The sequence below is a fragment of the Macrobrachium nipponense genome, chromosome 25, assembly GCF_015104395.2.
Source record: "Macrobrachium nipponense isolate FS-2020 chromosome 25, ASM1510439v2, whole genome shotgun sequence".
Lineage (NCBI taxonomy): Eukaryota > Metazoa > Arthropoda > Malacostraca > Decapoda > Palaemonidae > Macrobrachium > Macrobrachium nipponense.
The window spans coordinates 73,783,038-73,808,797 of NC_087214.1; the positions used below are offsets into that span (position 1 = coordinate 73,783,038).

Below are 25,760 nucleotides of genomic sequence, written 5' to 3' on the forward strand. Positions count from 1 at the left end.
TGTGAAGAAAAATATTATGCTTTGAATTACTGAGGAGCAGTTTGTTTATCTAAAGCAACGAGTGAGAATAGTCTTATCTTTAAGTGTATTTTAGTGCATATATATTATGTATATATACAAATAGATATGAAAGATATTCCATCACGCACAACACCAGTAATAACAGCTAGCCGGAAATAGCTAGCGTGGAGAACGTTCCCGCCCATTAAGCCGCTGGCTAATGTGGTGCAGGGTGGATCAGGGTCATGAAGGCTCCTTGAGAGACAAGAAGAAGAAGAAGAAGAAGAAGAAGAAGAAGAAGAAGAAGAAGAAGAAGAAGAAAAGAGAAAATAAATCTGGTGAAATCTGGGGACCAAAGACCGTAGAGTTTTTCCACAATGAGACTTACTATCTGTATTGTGACAAAATCCGGGTCTCGAATATCGTAGAGTTTTGTGAAAAAAATTTCCGGCAAGACGTCTTTAAATAGACTTTCGCTCACGTGCTATTGCGTCATGCCACCGAGATCGGAGACTGAACGAAAGGGAATTGATGGCTGTGGCAAATGTGTAATTAGAGGATTCATTCAGGTGTAATTATTGGTATGCTAGAAGCATAAATGCTCATTAAATGACTCTTATTACTCCGGCATTCACTGAGTGATTGGACGTGTGTTTTCTTTATGACTGGGTGTTTTGATTTAAGTGAGTTATTACATAAAAAGCAATGGAAGTTTATTCTTATTTGATTGGATGCTTAGAAGACTTGGTGGGGAATAGACACCTGGATTCAACTGAATGATTAGAATATCTCTTTGCACAATGTGAGAATGCTACTAAATAATTAGCAAATTCTTGTTTGTTTATATTCTCAGCGTTAAGTTATCATTCTTCGTGTTCTTAGATTAATTGCTTATAGGCCTTCTTTGCGTGTGTTTAGGAGCTAACATGAATGAATACTATGAATGACATCAAAGGCTGATTCTGCATTATCCGATGAGAAACTCTGTTGCTACATGTGATTAGTATAGATGCGCTTTATATCTATTTGTGATTAGGAAATAAGCGTTCCAATGCTAAGGCACCCAACTCGTTGCGTTATCAGGAAGCTTATAACTAACAGAGTTGCATTATTAGGAAACTCTTATTTATTCTCTATTTGGAATATCATAGTAAACTACAAACTATTGCTTGATTGGGATATCAGTGTTCACAACGTAATAGGAAATTAGTTACTATTCCGTGACTACGGAATCAGGGCTCAGTTGTTGCTAAGGAGACTAGATTATAGTGCGACTAGATAAATTCAGTTTTTTCTCTGCGAATAGGGACATGATATATCATTCCTTAATAATATTGATAATGAATATTATTTTGTGACTGCAGGGCGATGTGTACTTCATTCTACTTAATTTCAAGGGCCATTGTTTTTGAGTGTGTGTGTGTGTGAGTTGCCTAAATAGCCATTGCTATTTTAATATGCCATGTCTTTTGACTTAACATTATTCATAAAACTAAGCTATTATTATTATTATTATTATTATTATTATTATTATTATTATTATTATTATTATTATTATTATTATTATTATTATATTCAAAAAATTACAGAAGATAATAAGAAATACAGATATTAGAGCTCAGATATTAGGAGAAAAATAAACTAATAAATGAATAAATAAATGTATAAAAATATGAATGATGGAAAACACAAGGCAGAATGCAGACACAGGGAAATGGTGGATAACTGTGAAAAGTACATGATGAAATGAAGAGTAAAAATGAAGACGAGGCAAGTTTATGAAAACACACGAGAGCTTAAATTTTTCGAAAAGAACGGTGCCTGGAGACAGACGCTGAAATTAAGATCTGGACAGAACGACGAAAAGAACAGTGCTTATAAACATAAAAGAACGGTGCTCATAAACACAAACTACACAATACCTAAAAGAAAGATGCTTATAAACAGAAAGAGCCTATACAATGGCACCAAACCACTGACGAAAAGAGCTGTGCCTGTCAACAAACAGAGAGTGATGACAAGACCTCGACTAAAAACATTCCTAAAAATCCCGAAGAAAACGGTGCCGATAAACAAATACTGATTCAAAGATCGTGAGAAAAGACCTAAAAGAACGACGCTTATAAATACAGAGGGACTGCCAAAACACACGAAAGGAACGGTGCCTATCAACAAACCGAGAGTGATAATACCTCTCTCTCTCTCTCTCTCTCTCTCTCTCTCTCTCTCTCTCTCTCTCTCCACAAGAAGAAGGCAATATCTCCCCACTTAAATATGGAAAGTCCCTGCGGAGTCATCGAGCACAATAATGGGTGGCCGAAGGAAGTCCACCATTGTGCTGGTCCCGATAATTGAAAGGAACTTTTATCAATGGATGATCGGAGAGAGAGAGAGAGAGAGAGAGAGAGAGAGAGAGAGATTTTATGGTGCACAATAAAGGGGGGATTATGCATGAAACGCAGAGAGAGAGAGAGAGAGAGAGAGAGAGAGAGAGAGAGAGAGAGAAATTTTATGGTACACAATAAAAGGAGGATTACATATATATATATATATATAGAGAGAGAGAGAGAGAGAGAGAGAGAGAGAGAGAGAGAGAGAGAGAGAGAACTGTAGGAAACACGGAGGCACGGAGAAAAACACGAGAGAAAAGAGAGTTCCGGAGCCACTCCTACTCGCTCAGCCGCCCTCGGGAGCTTAAAAACCAACTCCGGCAGGACTTTTAATCCCTTTACGGGCCGGAGGGATTTATACGTGGCCGTGGAACTTTCGGACAAATTGGGAGGCGGGCGGGGGCGGGAGGAGGGGGGTTAGGGATGGGGGGGCTAAATTTGGATTTATATGACAGGTCGAGTACCCCCTGACCTTTTGCGGGGGGGGGGGGGGGGTGGGGAAGGTCCTGGGTGCTCTATATTCGAGGAAGATCTTCGGCTGAGGACGAATTCATATTTTCATTTATTCGCGTTTTCATCTACATTTTCGCTTACTCGGGGAGTAAGCCTACAAATTACTTTGTGGGGGGGGGTTTTGGGGGGGGGGGGGTGGAGTAGGCAAGGTATGGAAGACCCTAAAAATGGTCTGAGAATGAAAATGTAAACAAATAAATAATATTAAACAGTATACAAAAATGATTTCCAATAAAATACAACATATTTACGTTAAAAGTCAGGAATATCATGTTGACAACTTATACATGCGTCTAGAGTAAGCTGGAGGTCGGATCACGCCTCGTTTCTCTATTTATTAATTCATTAAATTTATTCCCTTTTATAACAACTGTTTTCTCTCTGTATTTCCTGCTATTATTTTGTTATTTGCATTTTTATCTATTTATTTATTAATTCAATTCATATTCCTTCTAATTACCCATCTATTCATTCTGTATTTCCTATTATCTTGTGTTATTTCTTTCAAGTGAACACTATAATATTCTTTGGAATAATAATAATAATAATATTGGTGAATAATATTATCAATGAATAATAATAATAATAATAATAATAATAATAATAATAATAATAATAATAATAATAATAATAATAATAATGATACCACACACATGGCTAATAGAATGCCTGAAAATATATGGGCAGAGGAAAATACCATCAGCTTCCTCAAAAATACAATGTGCAACTGGAATACAATACTTACAAACTCTGGAATAAGACTAGCGAGTTAATATCAGGAGAGGGATCTTCCAGGGCGACTCACTGTCCCCACTACTCTTCGTAGTAGCCATGATTCCCATGACAAAAGTACTACAGAAGATGGATGCCGGGGTACCAACTCAAGAAAAGAGGCAACAAAATCAACCATCTGATGTTCATGAACGACATCAAGCTGTATGGTAAGAGCATCAAGGAAATAGATACCCTAATCCAGACTGTAAGGATTGTATCTGGGGACATCAGAAGTGAGTTTGGAATAGAAAAATGCGCCTTAGTCAACATACTAAAAAGGCACAGTAACGAGAACTGAAGATAAAGCTACCAGATGGGAGCAACATCAAACACATAGATGAGACAGGAGGTACAAATACCTGGGAATAATGGAAGGAGGAGATATAAAACACCAAGAGATGAAGGACACGATCAGGAAAGAATATATGCAGAGACTCAAGGCGATACTCAAGTCAAAAACTCAACGCCGGAAAATATGATAAAAAGCCATAAAACACATGGGCAGTGCCAGTAATTCAGATACAGCGCAGGAATAGTGGAATGGACGAAGGGCCGAACTCCGCAGTATGTCAGAAAACCAGGAAACAAAAATGACAATACACAAGGCACTACACCCAAGAGCAAATACGGACAGACTATACATAACACGAAAGGAAGGAGGGGGGAGAGGACTACTAAGTATAGAGGACTGCGTCAACATTGAAAACAGAGCACTGGGGCAATATCTGAAAACCAGTGAAGACGAGTGGCTAAAGAGTGCATGGAAGAAGGACTATAAAAAGTAGACGAAGACCCAGAAAATATACAGAGACAGGAGAAAGACAGAAAGAACAGAGGCGGAACACAACAAGCCCATGCACGGACAAACATGAGACAGACTAAAGAACTAGCCAGCGATGACAATTGGCAATGGCTACAGAGGGGAGAGCTAAAGAAGGAAACTGAAGGAATGATTAACAGCGGCACAAGATCAGGCCCTAAGAACCAGATATGTTCAAAGTACGATAGACGGAAATAACATCTCTCCCATATGTAGGAAGTGCAATACGAAAAATGAAAACCATAAACCACTAGCAAGTGAATGCCCGGCACTTGCACAGAACCAGTACAAAAAGAGGCATGATTCAGTGGCAAAAGCCCTCCACTGGAGCCTGTGCAAGAAACATCAGCTACCTTGCAGTAATAAGTGTACGAGCACCAACCTGAGGGAGTGATAGAAAACGATCAGGCAAAGATCCTCTGGGACTATGGTATCAGAACGGATAGGGTGATACGTGCAAATAGACCAGACGTGACGTTGATTGACAAAGTCAAGAAGAAAGTATCACTCATTGATGTCGCAATACCATGGGCTGGGGACACCAGAGTTGAAGAAGAAGAGAGGGAAAAAAAGGATAAGTATCAAGATCTGAAATAGAAATAAGAAGGATATGGGATATGCCAGTGGAAATCGTACCCATAATCATAGGAGCACTAGGCACGATCCCAAGATCCCTGAAAAGGAATCTAGAAAAACTAGAGGCTGAAGTAGCTCCAGGTCTCATGCAGAAGAGTGTGATCCTAGAAACGGCACACATAGTAAGAAAAGTGATGGACTCCTAAGGAGGCAGGATGCAACCCGGAACCCACACTATAAATACCACCCAGTCGAATTGGAGGACTGTGATAGAGCAAAAAAAAAAAAAAAAAAAAAAAAAAAAATAAGAATAATAATAATAATAATGAAGAAGAAAATATATATGTAAATTAGATACAACAAGAGCTTTCGAGTAATAATAATAATAATAATAATAATAATAATAATAATAATAATAATAATAATAATCGTAGCTAATGGAACAGAACATAAAAATGACACGGCAAAGCTAAACATAATTTCTTATTAACAAATGGCTGAGAGAGAGAGAGAGAGAGAGAGAGAGAGAGAGAGAGAGAGAGAGAGAGAGAGAGAGGACGTACACAAATGCGTGGAAGACAGAAAGAAAGAGGAGAGAAAGCATATTACGAGGGACAATCTGGGGACGATTACGTACGAGACACACACACACACACACACACAAGAGAGAGAGAGAGGAGAGAGAGAGTGGAGGTTATCGATCCCTCTAACCCTCATTGGGAGCGAGAGAAATTGACAGTGACGGAGATCGAGGGAGACAGGATAAAGGATGAGAGAGAGAGAGAGAGAGAGAGAGAGAGAGAGAGAGAGAGAGAGAGAGAGAGAGAGAGGAAAATGTTAGGGGGGATCAAAGCTCGTTCTCTTCCTATATGACGAGACGAGAGACAGGGGAGTATATAGATCTATAAAAACGGCTTCTATAAAAAGATATGTGACCTTTACGGCATCAATGCGATACGAATGTTGCATATTGCAGACTTTGGCACCGTGTCAAATCCTCGCAGGCTTTGACACCGTGTCAGATCGTCGCAGGTTTTGACACCGTGTCAAATAGTCGCAGGTTTTGACACCGTGACAGATCGTCGCAGGCTTTGACACCGTGTCAGATCGTCGCAGGCTTTGACACCGTGTCAAATAGTCGCAGGTTTTGACACCATGTCAGATCGTCGCAGGCTTTGACATCGTGTCAAATTCCCGCAGGCTTTGGCACTGTGTCAAATCCTTCCAGGCTTTGACACCGTGTCAAATGCTCGCAGGCTTTGGCACTGTGTCAAATCCTTCCAGGCTTTGACACCGTGTCAAATGCTCGCAGGCTTTGCTACCATTTCAAATGCTCGCAGGTTTTGACACCGTGTCAGATCGTCCCAGGCTTTGACACCGGGTGAAATTCCCGCAGGCTTTGGCACTGTGTCAAATCCTTCCAGGCTTTGACACCGTGGCAAATGCTCGCAGGCTTTGACACCGTGTCAAATGCTCATAGGTTTTGACGCCGTGTCAAATCCTCGCAGGTTTTGACACCGTGTCAGATCGTCGCAGGCTTTGACACCGGGTCAAATTCCCACAGGCTTTGGCATTGTGTCAAATCCTTCCAGGCTTTGACACCGTGTCAAATGCTCGCAGGCTTTGACACCGTGTCAAATGCTCGCAGGCTTTGACACCGTGTCAAATGCTCGCAGGCTTTGACACCATGTCAATTCCAAACCCAGGCAGGTAATGCATCCGTTCTACGTGATTTCAAGGTTGGCTGACCGCATAGAATACCTATATACCGACCTATATATATACCAACAGCTAAATACGAGACCGATTAATTTTTCTATAAAATACGTTTTAGCGTGTATGTATGAATGCAAACATATCTGTGTATGTACGTTAGCAATAATACATTATTATTTGGCGTACGTATGCATGTATATATACATGAGTACATACATATATTCATACACATACATGCAAACGCACAAACAAAATTGGCAACATAAAAGAAAAAAGTTTGAGATAAGCAATGATGACGTAAAATGCCTGTGTGTGTGTGTGTGTGTGTGTGTGAGAGAGAGAGAGAGAGAGAGAGAGAGAGAGAGAGAGACTCTCTCTCTTTCAGAATCTACCTCATACACCCACACAAAAGCCGGCCGATATTTACACTTGAAACCTTTTTTGCCACCTCAATCTGAAGACACCTCGGGTATTATACCGTTTTCTAAGCGGAGCCCGACGGCGGTGGAAGCCTCAGTTCCTCTCTTAGGTCACATTTAAGGGAAATAGGTAGTTAGGGAGAGTATTGAATGAAGGATGAGATGGGTTAACACACTTGAGCTAAATAAGGTAAATTACCTAGGCCTGCATCTTGCACAGTCTTTCTTCAGACCCAAACCAAACCACACTAGGCCTATTCCGTTGTATTTTTTTACCCTAAACCAAAATTCTCAGTTTTCGTCATTTCTCGCTTATCATTAAACTTCAAAAATGTCCATAAATAAAGTCTAAACGATGTCAAAACCAACAACTTCCTCGCAAAACGATATCAAAATTCTGAATTTTCTTCAGCTCTCGACGATCACCAACCTCCAAAATTGTGATTAACTTTAAAAACGAAATCACAACGGAGACCAAAATCAATCCATTTTCCTCTTTTGCAGGACAAACTTCTGAACAAGTTGGACGAACACGAACCGGAGATGGCCATGACGCAAGAAGAGGAGGTGAGTTATTCTCTTGTTTTGTGTTCACAACTTTTCCAAGGAGAGCAGAAACCCAATTCGTTTACTTTTGCACACTTCTTCCCTCCTCTTTCTACTTTGTGAGAACACTCCGTATGTATGCGTGCGTGAGAAGACGTCATATACATCTTGTGTTTGTGAGAAGACGTCATATACATCTCGTGTGTGTGTGAGATGAGGCGTCATATACATCTATCATTGAGAGAACACGTCATATTGAGAGCGTTTCACTAACCTAGGCCAATGCAAGTTAATATACCTTTCACTTTGATCTAATGTAGCTTGGTGCGACTCTTAAATAGCCAAGTAAGACTTCTATACAACCTAGTGCGACTCTTAAATAGCCAAGTAAGACTTCTATACAACCTAGTACGACTTCTATACAACCTGATACCAATGCTATTATACCCTAGTGCGACTCAATATATAACTTTGAACGACTCCTATATAGCCTATAGTACGACCCATATAATATTACATAAACATTTGCTCGCGCCAATTAGACCAACAACCAACCTCTATAACATTCGCTTCAGCTCGCGAACGAACAATTAATTCAAAAGACATCGTCCAGACGCGCGCAATTTTAGCCAAGCACTTCGCAAACTATTAAATTTGAACCCGTTTTTCATTTAATAGCGAAAACATCACCATTTCAATTCGCGAGCTTGAGTCTTTAACACTCAAATCAGCAAACTGCATCAGTTGGTTTGTCAGACAGACAGACTGACCTACCAGGACACGCCCATGTTTTTAATTTACCAAAAACGCTGGTCGGTCTCTCTCTGAGAGAGAGAGAGAGAGAGAGAATGATGCGAGGCATATTGAATGCTCACTGTAGGCTAGGAGCTGTGACCTACTGTCAGAACATATCCCTTTTTATTTGAGAGAGAGAGAGAGAGAGAGAGAGAGAATCACTCTAGGCTAAGTTCTCTGACCTAACTTTCAGCAATTCTACATTTTTTTATTCGTTAATATTCTAACATTTCCTTTATCATTAAATTATATGTCAAGCCTTTATATAACACGTCACTGCCATCTGGTTCATATCACAATAGCTCTAAATATAATAATAATAATAATAATAATAATAATAATAATAATAATAATAATAATAATAATAATAATAATAAAAATAGTGAAACAGATGTAGCTATTAGCGAACAGCCCTAATGAAATATAAACCTTTTAGGACAGAGAAGATTTATATATATTATTATGTACACAAATAACTGTTAGGTGGATTTTGGGTAAAAAAAAAATGGCTATTGTTTGCAGAGGCTAATGACTTTTTTTTACTAGTATGCACTTGACAGAGCAGAGAGAGAGAGAGAGAGAGAGAGAGAGAGAGAGAGAGAGAGAGAGAGAGAGAGAGAGAGAGAGAGCAGTTTGTCTAGAGTCTAGACTCTACTTAGTAGTAGTACCATAAACATCGTTAAATCAATTCGGCCTCTGGCCAGTGGCTACTCAGGTACAGGAAGTAACGTAACAGACATATACATACATACTCTCTCTCTCTCTCTCTCTCTCACACACACACACACACACACCCATTCTTTGGACAATGCAATGCTCGATGCGTAAGTCGACGAGCGCTATCAGATATTCCCCTCTCTCTCTCCTCTCTCTCTCTCTCTCAGTAAACGTTTTGACGGAGCAGGTGAAACAGAAAATGACTGTAAAATTTCCTAAATAATTGTGTTTTTTAAAAGTTACCACTGACGAAATCAACATAGGTCTACCAGAATGGTTTACTCTCTCTCTCTCTCTCTCTCTCTCTCTCTCTCTCTCTCTCTCTCTCTCTCTCTCTCTCTCTCTCTCTCTCTCTCTCAGCAAACTTTTACACAGATCTGGTTAAAAAGTGTAAAATTGCCTAAATAATTGTCTTTTTAAAAGCTATCACTGACGAAATCAACATAGGTCTACCAGAATGGTTTACTCTCTCTCTCTCTCACCGAGATTCGTATTATGAATGATTCACGAATACCATTTCGTCTTCAATTAGCGCGACCCGTGGCTCGTAAGATATTCACGAAGACCCAAGAAGATTCACTCGCCAATGGTTTACTGATTATGCAGTTAAGAAGGGTTCGGTCCTTACCAATTTTAAGGAATATAGGTCTATATTTAACTCATAACAATTTACGGGATGTAGGCCTGTTTAACCATTAACAACTTAATGGATTATAGGCCTATTTAATTCTTAACAAGTTAAAGGATAAAGGCCTTTTTACTCCTTAACAATTTAAGAGATTATAATCCCCGAACTATTTAAGAGATAGGCCTATCTAATCCTTAACAATTTAGGGGATATAGACGGATAGACCTGTTGAACCCTTAACCATTCTGGGGATATGGAGATGTCTCATACTTAACGATTTAACGGATATAGGCTTACTACGCCTTTTTAGGCTCGAGTTGGTAAAACGAATTTTTTGTTTCTGTTTGCTTTATATATATATATATATATATATATATAATATATATATATATATATATATATATATGACTACGCACAGTTAGTATTAGTTTTCAATCAGATTAGCACTAAGTTCCTTAGGCAATTGATAAACCAGCTACCCACGGCGACTATTCAATAGCTGTAGACGAAACAATCAGAACTTCAAGTTCTCCTTGCCTTGCCTTGCCGCCTACTGAACCCCGCCCCCGAGCCCCCCAAACCCCAACTCTCCGTGTCGGGCCCTTCGGAAGCTTCAAACACCACAAACTTAGACCTAACTTCGTCTACTAGACTAACTACAGAGCAACTTGGAAACCAAAGTTATGCCAATAAACATGTTGTGTTCTACATATTACATGTAATAATTATATGTGAAAATGAGAGAGAGAGAGAGAGAGATGAGAGAGAGAGAGAGAGAGAGAGAGAGAGAGAGAGAGGGGATTAATGAATCCCTCCCATTCATTAATCCCTTACAAATGCGTACCAGACCTAACCATATGTTTCCAAGGGTTCAGGATGACCACATTTTTGGGCCGTATTTCAGCTCCAGGACCCATCTGGCGTTATGGACCGAGGCTAAATCCCGGATTCCAGTGGTGGAATGCTAGATTACTTTCCAATACATTTTAAATCTCCCCCCGGCCCCTAATCCCCCCCCCAAAAAAAAATTATACTTTTATTGTCAATATTCGGAGTTATTTTATATTGCAAGATTACGACATTACCACGTGGTACTTCCTTGCTAAGTCTGTCTTTTCTTTTCCCCTCTTAGCTGTCCAACTCCTTCAACTTGGTAGCCTTGGTAGGAAGTAATGGATGTTAACGTCCTTCTTCTAAAGCAATATCTATCGCTAAATGTGTAGTGATAGATATTGATTACGAAAATAAACGATGGAAAAATCAGGTACATCCACACTCCTCACATACACAGTAGATTGACTGCTTTTCAGTCAAGGACCCATATATATCTCTATATATATATATGATATATTATATATATATATATATATAATATATATATATATATATAACACTATATATATATATATATATATATATATATTTATAATACGACATATATAATTGTTAAGCGATATTTTTTAGTTGGTATTTTCAGATATAACACTATTTTATATTTTACATGATAATTTGAGGTTTAATTCAATTTTACGAGTGTTAAGAGATATATATTTGAAAAAAAAAAATTATAAATCACTGCACTGTTTACCTACAGCGTGAAGCTTAGGCCATCTATTGAAAGCAATAAATAAATAAATATAGTGATCAGTATATATATATAATAAAATAGCAAAATAAAGGAGGGAAATAGCGCGAAAAAAAAAATCACCCTCTCTTTTGCAGCTGTGATGGCAAAACTATTTTTTTTTTCTATTTCAAAAAGTCTCTTGGGAGACCGGACGAGATTTGCGTTCAAAGCTGTAATAAGCGCTGCAGTTTACGTTATTGGACGCCCGTCGTTCTTTGAACTTCAAGATTGTGGGTTAAAGGAAAAACCCTCTCTCTCTCTCTCTCTCTCTGTGTGTGTGTGTTGATGGCATGTTTATAACATCTTTAATATACATATTCTCAGTTTTTAGCCCCTTTATATAAACTCACTTTAGGTGTATTTGTGTATTTTACTTATCTGTATGGATTCTCTCTCTCTCTCTCTCTCTCTCTCTCGCAAATAACTGTTTGTTTCAACGACCTGGGCTTCAGCTTAACCACTAGAGGCTTAAGGGATCTGTTCAACCTTTATCTCACTACGGAAAATACATTTTATGTGACAATTTGCACACACGCTCTCTCTCTCTCTCTCTCTCTCTCTCTCTCTCTCTGATATATATATATATATATATATATATACTATATATATATATATATATATATATATATGTCGAATTTAAACTTAAAACATGACTTACATAGGCCTAGTCCTAACTACACTATGTAGTCTCCGCTAGCTTTTACTACTTAAACCAACAACTTACGAACGAATGCGTCATCTCGGCGTGACTGCGTGTCAATACGTTCGTTTTCATTCATGTATTCATGTCGTACACTTCCTGGCCTCCTCGCAGGAACCACTAAAATGAATACGAGACGAGGAGGTTCGGGGTTACTGCCATTTGTAATGCTTGAAGTCCTCCGGTAGCGTCTAGGCCGATGGTCGTTTCGTACCTCGTAGAATTCCCGCGTTTGTGTGTATGTATCTGTTTGTAAACGTTGGTGGCATGTGGCGTCTCACGCCCCTCTCTTATGCTGTCGTTGTTTTAATCGGTTTGGGAATGATATCGATAAATTTAGCACCATATTATATAGTAAAAACAGACTATCTTTCTGTAACCCGAGATTTCACAAACGCCCCTTCAAAGCTCACTTATCTTCGCCCTACAAAGCTCGGCAATATAGCCCCCTGTATCCGCTTTTGTTTTTATCGCTTTCTTTATCTTGTTTCCCTTATCTTGACCGTATTCTCTCTATCTGTCTCACGGTCGTCGTAAAGATAAAGATAGAGAGAGAGAGAGAGAGAGATATTGTAGCCCTACCAAAGCCAGACGATAGCGGTCGTTCCACGTACCCTAAGTGCTACGTTAATCGCAGCGACGAGAGAGAGAGAGAGAGAGAGAGAGAGAGAGAGAGAGAGAGAGAGAGAGACCCACTAGGCCTAAGCAGTGACCTGGTCACACAGTGCCTATGAATCTGAAACTCTAAGCAGTGAAGTAGCCAATCCCTAAGCTAAATACCTTCCACAGAGCCTATGATTCTGCGACTCTAAACGGTGACGTTTCTATTTAGCCTCCTCTTCCTCCTCCTCTTTCTCTTCCTCCTCCTCCTCTCAAGCTCTCACGGGCCCACTCGGAGGATCGATTTCGTGTTCAGAACGTACGTGCTTGACTGGGATTTAGCACAAGGGCCTAGCCCCTGGGAGCCGTCGACAAAGATCTGATGGAAATAACAGATATAAAATCTTCTCTAATTACGTAATCACATAACAGTAACTCCCCTTAAGATAACTACTACTTATATAACAAATTTAACTGCTCCGGCATATACGCCTTAGTAGGCCTATAAGTACTATCACTATATCTCCCCCACCAGGAATGATGCCGGCATTTGGAGTAGGCCTACGGAGACGATAGGACTTGATAAACGCATTGCTATATAAATATTTCATTCAACTACGCATATATGGGTTGCTGTTTGTTTAATGGCATCGCACAGCCAAAAGTCTTTATGTGAGAAGTAAATAGGATAGTGAAGTTGATTTTTTGTACAGGATTAAATTTGTGGGATTTGTCAATACGTGAAAATGTATCTTTCTCCGTTTGAATTATCGTGGTTATGTTAACGTGGTTATAGGAGAGGTTAGGTATACATATATACATACTTATACAAAGACATGTACACATGCATACATAATACATATATACATAAACACAGACACAGACACACACACACACACACACACACACACACACATATATATATATATATATATATATATATATATATATGTATATATATGTGTGTGTGTGTGTATAATATACATACATAAACTGAGTATCTATACAGAGACATGCATACATAATATATGCATACATACATACATGCACACAGACATACATGCACACAGACATACATACATATATATATATATACATATATATATATATATATATATATATATATATGTGTGTGTGTGTGTGTGTGTGTATAATATACATACATAAACTGAGTATCTATACAGAGACATGCATACATAATATATGCACACAGACATACATAATGTATTATATATATATATATATATATATATATATATAAATATACATACATAAATTTATGAGTATGTATGTATGTATATATGTATCCATCTACCTTCACGTATCCACTAAACATCAAAAAACCCTAATGCAGAAGATAAAATAAATAAAAATTCTAAAAACCATAAAATTCCCAAAAAACACAGACTATACTTACGCTCCAAATCTCGCACGAAGAAGAAAAAAAGCAAGAAAGACAGATAGATAAACAGAGAGAGAGAGAGAGAAAGAGAGAGAGAGTGAGTGAGAGAGAATCAATAATGGCATGTCAAGGGAGAGAGAGAGAGAGAGAGAGAGAGAGAGAGAGAGAGAGAGAGAGAGAGAGAGACCTCAACAAGGAAAGGCAAGCCTTAGTAAAAAAAGAATCGATGGACAAGAATAGAAGAATTTTGTAGGGAGGGAGGGAGGGGGTAGTAGAGGGAGGGAGGGGGAGGGGATGGGGAGGGTGAGGGGTTGGGGAGAGAGAGAGAGAGGGGGAGGGGGTTGGTTAGCCATGAAGTCCCAGCATTCATTCGTCCATAAGGTTCATATGAATATATATATATATATATATATATATATATATATATAAATATATATATATGGGATGAGGTTGCAACCCCTACTTCCTAAAACCTAATGGGCCATTGATGATGCCTAGCAAAAGCGTTTCTGAGTGGTGCTGGTACCCCGTCCAAGCAATGACTATGGTCAATTTCATCTTCTTGCTCGTGAGAGAGAGAGAGAGAGAGAGAGAGAGAGAGAGAGAAATAGAGAGAGAAAAAAAAAAATTACTATCATATAATATCTTTCTCATCAATGGGATGAACTACTATATTAATGAATTAATGATAAGATCCATTTGTCAGTGTAAAGTAAAAGAGAGAGAGAGAGAGAGACGAGAGAGAGAGAGATCTATCAAAAATGAAAACACATGACAAACCTGATGGTCTCTTCCTGCCGCAACACCACCGTCCCCCACCCCCCTATCCCCTACCCACCCCCCTGGGGAAATCACATATCCCTTTCCAGAGTGACAAAGCAAATGGAATGAACAGCGCCTACTGCTCTTTCCAGTTCTTCCCCCCCCCCCTCCTTCTTTTCCCCCCCCCCCCCCCCCCTCTCTCTCTCTCCGGTCCTCTCTCTCTCTCAATTTACTAATATTTTTTTTTCATTTTTAGTAATTTAAATTCTCTCTCTCTCTCTTTCTCTTTCTCCTCTCTCTCTCACTCAATTTACTCATATTTTTTTCATTTTTAGTAATTTAATTCTCTCTCTCTCTCTCTCTCTCGCTCTCAATTTTCTTATATTTTTTTTCATTTTTAGTAATTTAATTCTCTCTCTCTCTCTCTCTCTCAATTTACTCATATTTTTTTATTTTAAGTTATTTAATTATCTCTCTCTCTCTCTCTCTCTCTCTCTCTCTCTCTCTCTCTCTCGCGCGCACTGCGGAAAAGGCTGTGGCCGGGTTTATTGGCAATCTCGTTTTGTTTGGCAACCCCTCGTCTGTGCCCGGCACTACGACGACCTCTCTCAGATAGCTTATTACGATTAGCCAGAGAGAGAGAGAGAGAGAGAGAGAGAGAGAGAGAGAGAGAGAGAGAGAAGGCATTACCAGCAACTGACAAAAATGCGGGTTGATCAGAGAGAGAGAGAGAGAGAGAGAGAGAGAGAGAGAGAAGGCATTACCAGCAACTGACTAAAATGCTGGGTGATAAGAGAGAGAGAGAGAGAGAGAGAGAGAGAGAGAGAGAGAGCGAAGGCATTACCAGCAACTGACTAAAATACTGGTTGCTCAGAGAGAGAGAGAGAGAGAGTACTACAATAATAGTAATTTCTTAAATAAGACGAATATATCAAATATAAGTTATCTGTCACTGTGTAACCGAGAGAGAGAGATAGAGAGAGAGAGAAAGAGAGAGAGGTGGCAAGCTTGTCATGTTCAATACGTTTATGGCTGTGAAATTCTTTCAGGGCTGAAGGTCAAGTGGGTTTCGTTCTAAAAAAAATTTATATGTTTTCATTTTATTTTCATTAAATTATATGTTAATTTTTTCATAATTTTCATTCATTTGTTATGGTTCCTCTGGGATTTATATATATATATATATATATATATATATATATATATATATATATATATATATATATATATATTATTATATATATATATAGATCTCCCCTTTCTTATCACATTCATAAACACCTAATTAATTATATTCACGTGTTTCATACATTTCCTTATTCTATTCACGTTACGCTCCATCTCCCAATCCATTCACCCAACTTCTGACCTGTCAATCACCCAAAATTAAATCCATAGACAGGTAATCCCAAACCGAGTGTGTCACCCATGACGTCATCGTTCCCGTATCCCCAATCAATAGCCGGAATTCCATTACGAGTTCCCCAGCCAGCCAATGGGAAGCTGCGGATCCCGAGACCTTGGGGGTGACGTCGCGGGGTTGCCGACCAATCAGCGGGCCCCGATGACGTCTAGGCCCGGCCTCTGATCAATAGGGCGTTGATGACGTCAGAGCCCCATTCGGCCAATCGGAGGCGGGGATTTCCCTGACGTCACGGGTGCGTCAGAGTTCGTAGTATGGGATAGGGCGGGATTTGTCGCTATGAAAGGTTCCAACGCTGCCCCATTCGCTTGATTAATGGAGTGGGCACAGTGCTGCATACCCTTGGGCACTATATTTGGGTGCCCAGATGAGGATGGTACTCTTGCTTAGGGAACGGATTCAGGACTGCTAAGACTGCGTCTGCAGTTAGGGGGCAGCGTTGTATGAGAGCATGGCTCCCTTTTAGGGGGCAGGAGGTGTGTGGGGGCTGTTTTAATATATCTCGGCAGTGACAGCCTACTACAGCCCGTTAGGCGTTAGTTAAACAGCTTCTCCTCCCTGCCTTATTTCCTCTCCTCTCCTTCTAACACTTGAATTCTCAGGCATCTCGAAACACCACAGATGCAGCCTTCAACCATCTTCATCTTGAGCCTTCTGTCTCTTATATCATTTTCATATGAAACCCACACTCTACTTCCATAAAGGAGAGTTGGCTCAACGTGCCCTTTCCAGCATTCAAGCAGTTGAACCACTTGCCTCATTCTTTATCTAAACACACTTGTTTTTCCCTCTCAATTTGCCTTTAATCAATTTTGATTATATATATATATATATATATAATATATATATATATATATATATATATTTCCTTATGAAGGTCAAATGTGTTTCCTTCTACTACACCACTCAACCAACAACCAGGCCTAAGAGCTTTGATCTCGCCCGGCAACTGGTAATGTCGCCCCCCTGAAGAGAGTTTTGGGGAGGTGGGGGTGGATATAGGGAGGGGGGACCCCCTCCCGAAACATCAATAACCCCCCCCCTCTCCCCCGTCTCCCTAACCCGCCCTCTCACCCACCCATCCTATAACCGCACAACGTCATGAATTATTTATCTCGTGAGATGATATCCTTTTTTTTTTTTTATTCATAATTTTACATTGATTTCCGTTACAGTTTTCTTAACTTGAAGGAATTTTGTAATGATGCGTTGTGTCTGGTTAGTTACTGGACTGGTGATCGCCGAGAAATGCATATATGTCCTTGGCGCATAGACCACTGAACGTCTTCGGAAGAATAGGTCAGGTTTGTAACTTCAATGTTTGCTGAAAGCCGAAATGGTAGTATTCATTCAGCCATCTATATCATTATTATTATTATTATTATTATTATTATTATATCCCATCTATGATCTATATCACTAAAACCAGATTCTATCATCTCTAAAAACAAACATAAAACTTATTTTCAATTTAGATCCGACCGAAGGTCAAACCGACTATTAATACCTACATAAATAAAATGACAGTTAATTGCTACCCCGTTAAAACTCTGATAAACACTAAACCGAAACACAATCGTTCGCGCCATTATAAACGGTAAAAAAATAACAGCTCATTAATAGTAAAGTTCCGCCAATTAGTTAAACGTCATCATTAAATATGACACGTCTATTTCCACAATTAAGAGCCGCCAACGGGCCCGGGCTAGTGTTGGCGTACAGCTGGCGGCTCGATCGCAACCGGATAGCGAACGGATCCGAGTCAAACCGGATCGATCTCTCGCCCGGTCTCGGGGTAGCAAGTGTATGTATATTAGTACTATTCTGGGCCCCGGATAGAGATCGATTTTCGATTCAAATGGTCATTCGAGAAGTTGGAGGCGGGGTGGGGGTGAGAGGGAGGAGGCGAGGAGAATAGGGTTGTTCCTTATCTCTCTCTCTCTTAAAAACCTAGTTTCTGTCTTTTTTTCTATCAAATGGAATTTTTTTCTGGAGCAGAATCAGTCTCTCTCTCTCTCTCTCTCTCTCTCTCTCTCTCTCTCTCTCTCTCTCTCTCTCTCCAAGAGGCACAGGTTCTATTTGTCTTTTGTTTTTTTTACCAAGTAGTACCAACAGGAATTTTTGCTTCCCGTGGCTGAAGTTTAAAACAGTTCGTAACAAAAGAAAAAAAAATTCCTTTCACTGGCTAAGTTTAAATCGATCATTCTTGAACGGTTATTTTTTATCTTTTGCATTTTATTTTTTATTCAACAAGTGAAAATGGTCACTCAAAACTGCTACGAAAAATAAAACTAGACACAAAATACCTTAATTAAAAGCACACATTGAGAAACTCGGGATAAGTGTGCTGTCTTTTCATGATAGTTCGGTCATCGACGTTCAAACAGACATTTATTGAACGAAACGCTTTGAAAATAGTCCCATGCATTTACTATAGCCTATGGATTCATCTTTTTAAATCTGGTACCTTGTTAGGAATGTAAAGCCTATTAGGTCCGTTCTTTGTATATTAATATCATACGTAACCTAATAAGCTGTCCATTTCCAAATGATTATAATATCAGCTTCTCACAAATCACATATTAGAACGATTATCCTGAGCAAATTCTTTTAATACATGCTTACAACATTCTCCTCGTCACAGGAATTAACGCCATCTATCGGCAGTTTCAAAATAATAATAATAATAATAATAATAATAATAATAATAATAATAATAATAATAATAACTTTTACAAGAGCTAATTAAAACTTTGCTCACGAATTCGGCGAAGTAAACCTGTCAAGTTCATATACCAGTTACTTCACCGGATTAACAATTCATAGTTGGCAACTCCGTTGAGACTCTAAGAGAGTTGCCAGGTTCTTTGAGAAGGACTTCGTTACGTAAAATTGAAACCTTGAAAATTTGACGATTTTATAATATTTGTTTTATTGTTCGCGTGAATTTATCCATATGTTCACTCAGTGTAAGATTAAATAACCTATTCTTGTGGAAACTTCATAAAATATATCTATTTCGCCGAAAATACATTACGATCACTACAAATAAATCAGTCTTTGTAAAGATCGTCATTGGTTCCTTAAATAGTCGAGATAAAGCACATTCTTCTAAACGGCTTCTTCAACATGAAAGGAGAGAGCGAGAGATCTTGCAAAAGATTTTCTCTGTTATCTTTTCTCTTCTATTTTTCTTTCTCCGCAAACTTTTTCTCGTGAACCCAAACACGCATCGTTTCCTAAAATAGCCCTTTTCATTCTGCAAATGCAATGATCAATCGATATGCGATGGAGAGCTTTTTAAATCTGTATTTAGTGGAAAAATGTATTCGTGATGCTTTTGTGAATGCACTACCTGAGCTTATATCTATCTATCTATATCTATGTATATATATATATTATTATTATTTATTATACATTAGTATTATAATATATAGATAATATATATATATCTATATATATATATATATATTATATATATATTATTTTTTAGAGGACTTTAATTTTGCAAAATGTTAAAATAATCACATTTAGTAAGATTATCGCTATAATTATGAAGCATAGTACTCTACTCCACTAAGCACTGCTACCAATGGTGCACGTACAAATCATACGCCTAGGCTTAATAATTTCACTATTTTTTTTTTTTTTATAGGCTCTCAAACTTGGGAAATGTTAACATTATTGATGACATTTAGTAGGAATATTATTTTAAATAATTATTAAGCATAACACACTAACTCCACTAAGCACTGCCACCAATGGTGAGCGTGCCAGCAAGAGACCTAGGCCTACTAATTCCACTGCTCTTTTCTTTACAGTGCGTGATCTGCGTCCATGCAAAGGCCACGATGCAGACCTTCCCCTGTGGCCACCGCGTCGTCTGCAGGAAATGCTTTGTCAAAACGATTCAGGTGAGAATGGGGCGAGAGTCTGTCTCCCTTGGCGAGTTTTTGTCAAACCCGTATACTTTTAGTTAAGGGGAAATAAATAACTTTTCTGGTGAGTGTTTTGTCATAATCATTTAGTTAAGGATAGAGGTGAGTTTTCTGTCAAAGCCGTTTAGTTGAGGAGGCCGGTCCTCTGTAAACCTGTCTTCGTCAAAAGGTATTCAGAAATGAGACTAAGGAATTTAGATAATCAGACAAATTCTCTGTAGACTTATGTTTGCCAAAACGATTCAGGTAGTGGCTACGCTACTTCTAGAGAATGCTTTGTCAAAGCCAGTTGTGAGAAGTGAGACTCATGCAGAAAATGCTTTGTCAAAGCCAGTTAGTTAACGAACTTATTTTCCTCATAGCCATCAATTTAAGGAATATAATTTGTCTGAGGAGAGAGAATTATCGAAGCCACTTGAGCCTTTTGTAGAGGTAGTTTTGTCAAAGGTATTTAGCCAAGAAAGCCAATGCGTTGTTTGTAGAAGGTACTTTGACGAATATACTTCTTGTGTTTTAAGTTCAGGTACAAGAGAAAATTAGAAATTCTTACAAGGAAATCTGTCAGCGGTGCCTCGTCAAAATGATATTGCGTAGAGGAGGAGGCTTTGTCAAAAATCAGAGCACTGAATCGTTAGAGCAAACTCTACGCACTATAAATCCGCCTCTGACAATTATTAATAGCAATAATCACTTATAATCAGGTGTACCGATGCGTCCTGAAAAGTTATTCCACCCGTAAAACATTTCCGTTACGTAAATATTATCGTTTCTAAATCAAATTTGTTGACGTCCTTCTCCGCCTGATCGAAATACTCACAAAAAAAGTTAAACCCATCCAAAATTACCCGGAATAATTAGGGAGATAATTGTAGACGTAATGAGAGCGTCGGATTTGGCACGCTTGTTATTTCTGCGTCAGATATATCACTTTGAAAAAGGCTGCATTGGTTGTTTTTTTCCCTGTACAGAACGTGTCCTTGTATACAACGGCCCTTTGTTCAGGAGAAGTTTTAATCCTGCCGTGTTTGTCCTGTACAGAACATGTACAATTTCTGTACAGAACGTGTCCTTGTATTGAATGGCCTTTGTTCGAAATGGCTATCCTAAATTTGTTTTTTTTCTGCGCAGAACAAGTCCTTTTCCATGTACAGAACGTGTCCTTGAACCGAACGCCACCACCGTGTTCAGAATAAGTTCTAAATTTGTTAAATTTCGTGTACAGAACATGTCCCCTTCCCTGTACAGAACGTGTTCTTGTATAGAACGACCGTTTGTTCAGAATAATTGCTAATTTTGTTTGTTTTGCTGTACAGAACACGTCTTCTTTTAGTTTTGTTTGTTTCTGTCCATCGATACAAATACCATCAATACCTCATTGAAACTGGGTGGTATCTATAGCGGCGATATTAAAAAAAGCGATATTTATTTAAAAAAGAAAAGAGCTATAAGCTTTCCTGAACTAATAGTCCTCATTGTTACGTAGGAAAGCTTGTAATCTTTTTTTAAAATAAATATATCCGCTAGATACCATCCGGTTTCAATGAGATCATGTTAGTAATTCTATACATAGCATATATATAATATATTATATATATATACTATGTATATATATAATGTATATAAGATGTATGTATTGTATACACACATATACTATATATATATATATATATATATATATATATATATATATATATTTAATCACCCTGTGGTATAGGGACGTAAGAATACTACCACCGTAGGTCCTGCCTGTCGTAAAAGGCGACGAAAAGGACAGCTGCTGCCTTGCAGTCGTAGTTTTTTTTAGTCAAAGGCTAGGCCCACCGCCAGTAACTGTGGAAACTGCTGCCTTGCAGGTAGACTTTTTAGTGAAAAGGCGAGGCCCACCGCCAATGACTGTGGTTGACGACAGCAAGGGCATGCGGTCGTAAAACCCCCTTTGCCAAACAATAAACCATTGCCTGATGCCGTAAGGAAAGGCGCATCAGGCAACCGACCCCTGCGTGTAGGGATAACGGTGGGATAGAAGAAAATATATATATACATATATGTATAAATAAATGCATACACATTGTACACATACAAGTCATTACATAAATAGAACGGGATAAAAATAGCAACACAACGTAAGTCTCAAAGAGAGATCTCTCCAAGAAATAGATATATATATATTTATACGCCTCTCTCAACCGGATCCGATGTCCACCCCCAGGTACAATTGATGACGTCAGGCGGTGATGATGACGTCACAGCCCAGGGACGAACCCCCCCCCCCCCCACAAAAAAGTGGAGGAGGGAAGGAGGGGAAGACCCATTCGAGCGGGCAGGGTTCCCATAGAAACCCCCTACGTTTATTTCGTTTTTTGTTTCTCTGGAAAAAGGTCGTTCTATTTATGTAATTTTTATATTGTTGGGGGGGGGGGTTGGAGGGGGGGAGTGGGGGTACGTTTATACCGCGGGCGTTTTTTTCTTGGTTTTTTATTTAGATTTTTTTTTTATCGGGGTCAACATTTCTTTGGCTTATTTGTTAACAATAGTATATATATATATATATATATATATATATATATATAATATATATATACATTACATATAAATATATAACTAAATAAACATTTTTATATTATATATATATATATATATATATATATATATATATATTATGTAGATATACGTACACACACAAATATATATAATATATATATATATATATATATATATGAACAGATCATTTATATATATAGTATATATACACATACATAATACGTTTATTACTATCCCAGGAAAAACAAATGATGTAACCATCCCTGATGTTATATTTCTCGGTAATGGAAAGACAAATCCTTTGCATTGGCATGCTCCAAAAAGTCCTACACCGACCCCCCCCCCCCCCCCCAACCCACGCACAACAGTGACGTCATCTACCTACGTCACTGATTAAGCCTCCGCTGCCATAAAATATGATGAGACGACCAGTTTCATCTTGGTGTCGCATAATTTCTAATTAAACGCGAGGTCGGTCTCTTCATTTCGACGTGGTCTTCCTATTTAGTGGTTGGCGTGGATAAGATGCTATAGTGTGTGTGTGTGTGTGTATACAGGGTGTCCATAAAGTCCCAGTACCATTCTGAGCTATAAATACTTATAATGGTACTGGGACTTTATGGACACCCCGTATATATATATATATATATATATATATAATATATATATATATATATATATATATGTGTGTGTGTGTGTGTGTGTGTGTGTGTGTGTATAACTGAATCACGAAAAGTTAGGAACGTGATAAATCCATAAATAAGGTTATATGCCACGAAGGGAAAATAAACAACGGGGTACCAGCAAGATCTTTCGACGTTCAAACGCTTGAACATCGAAAGATCTCGCGGAAACTCCATTGTTTATTTTCCCTTCGTGGCATATAACTTTATATATATATATATATATATATATATATATATATATATATATATATATATATATATATATATATATATATATATATATATATATATATATATATATATATATATATATATATATATGTATATATATAGGGGAAGGTGGGGTAAAACGGCACGCTTAAGGTTTGAGTCCAATATATCTAAAGACTGTTATTTTTGTTCTCATCTTTGTTCATCAATAAACAAAATAAACTCTCTTTGATAGATATATTTTTTCATACTTTACCCAAGAAAATTGACAAAAGAAAATAGACCCTGGTGGGCCATTATGTGCACTGGTTAGGGCAAAATGGCCCCTCATGAATAAACACTTGTTAACACATCTCAGTCTGTGTTTTCACATAGAGTACCAGTTAATGTACTAAATACAAAAATGAAATAAATATTCAGCACACAACTTAAAATTGTTAAGTTCTCATAACTCTAGAAAGTAATTGGTCTTTGGCTAAATATAACTAAAAATAATAATCTCTTATCATTCTACTTAACAGTCATAAGTGACGTTGCCTTGCATGGCAAGTGATTATTGTTCATATAAAATATAAAACATATTGTCCTTTTATATGTCCAAAGAAATGGTAGCTTATTATCAACAAAAATTAATGCCTAACTAAATATAAACCTATGTACAAAATTTGCAGCTGAATTCATAATCATCTTCATCTACACCTGCACATCCGTCATGAGCCCAGTATTTACAATCACCTCCTCTCTCTCTTACTGTATTTTTCACTGTAGTATAAACAGAATGTCTCGTCATCATCCTCGGACTCCCTTGATTCATGTTGAGTGACAGTTGATGCATTAAGACACAACCTGAAACCTTCTTTATTTTCTGATGTACTTTACCACTCTTATGTTTAGCTGCTAATGGCATTTTTTGTTTTCTTTTTATCCTTCTCACTTAATTTTTCCTTTCTTACTTTACGCTTTGCAATAACGCGACCTGCTTTAGGAGGAGGACTTATTTCAAATGGAGAAATATAACCAGAAGCGCTAGCAGCGGGTGGGTCTGGGTCTTTAGGAACTTGCTTCTCATGAGGAGTAGGCCTATAGCTACTGGGGTATCATTAGGAATCTAACTTCATCAAATCATAGGAGCTCCTGAATATATCATCAATAAAGTTTGAGTAGCAAGTACTGTATTTACTTACAAATTAATACATTTTGTTGATATTTGTGGCTAGAAATCTAACTGAACAAATAAATAAATGAAATAAGAAATTAGGGTGCTGGCTCTAATTAGAACCAGCAAAGGGAAAGCATAACTCAAAGCAGAAAAAAATAATATTGGAAGCCTCTGTAAGAAAACAGACAGTTTTAAAGAACATTATAGGATATAATAAACCGCAGAGGCTATTTTGACTATAATAATTAATATAAATGTAAAATATTTGCCTGTATCGTATCTGAGGGTAAAGCAGACCACCTTAGGGTAAAATGGAGTACTGTGCCATTTTACCCCAGGCACAAATGTGCCGTTTTGCCCCCATGGCAATAAATATGTTGACAACAACCTCGCCAGACTACAGGAACTGGAAGTGTAGTTTTCTCTAGCCAGCCTTATTCACAGGATAATATTAAAGACTTGTGCATTGTTGCATTAAATTATAAGTCACGGTGTTCCTACTAACACGATTTTATCCGACCCTTACCAGTAGATCAGGAGGTGGTGAAAATTTCAGGGGGATTTTGCACATAAACAAAACATGGCTTTCAACTAGCACTTATGTTACAGCTGACTGAGGAACCAAAGATTTAGTACATACACATCCCATGAGTTGGTAGCGCCAAGAAACCAAGAAACGGCTGGGGTCCATATTACCATCTTGTGCCGTTTAGCCCCACCTTACCCTATATATATATACATGTAAGAGTGCATACTGAAGACAATTATCCTTGAAAATAATAAAACTAACCATTTTGTTTACTTTTTTCTAAATCATT

At 38.1% G+C, this 25,760-nt stretch overlaps 2 protein-coding genes across 3 annotated transcripts in view; one reads left to right on the top strand and one right to left on the bottom strand.

The window, feature by feature from the left end:
* LOC135199532 (glycerophosphocholine phosphodiesterase GPCPD1-like) overlaps window positions 1-25,760 on the bottom strand; it is a 157,750-nt gene that overhangs the window by 131,060 nt on the left and 930 nt on the right. The window lies entirely within an intron of this gene.
* LOC135199534 (probable serine/threonine-protein kinase dyrk2) overlaps window positions 1-25,760 on the top strand; it is a 42,392-nt gene that overhangs the window by 5,171 nt on the left and 11,461 nt on the right. For both annotated transcript variants that reach the window (XM_064227674.1, XM_064227675.1), the window contains exons 2-3: window positions 7,713-7,775; window positions 20,230-20,322. In XM_064227674.1, the coding sequence (XP_064083744.1) occupies window positions 7,713-7,775; window positions 20,230-20,322 (156 nt within the window). The remainder of the gene's footprint in view (window positions 1-7,712; window positions 7,776-20,229; window positions 20,323-25,760) is intronic.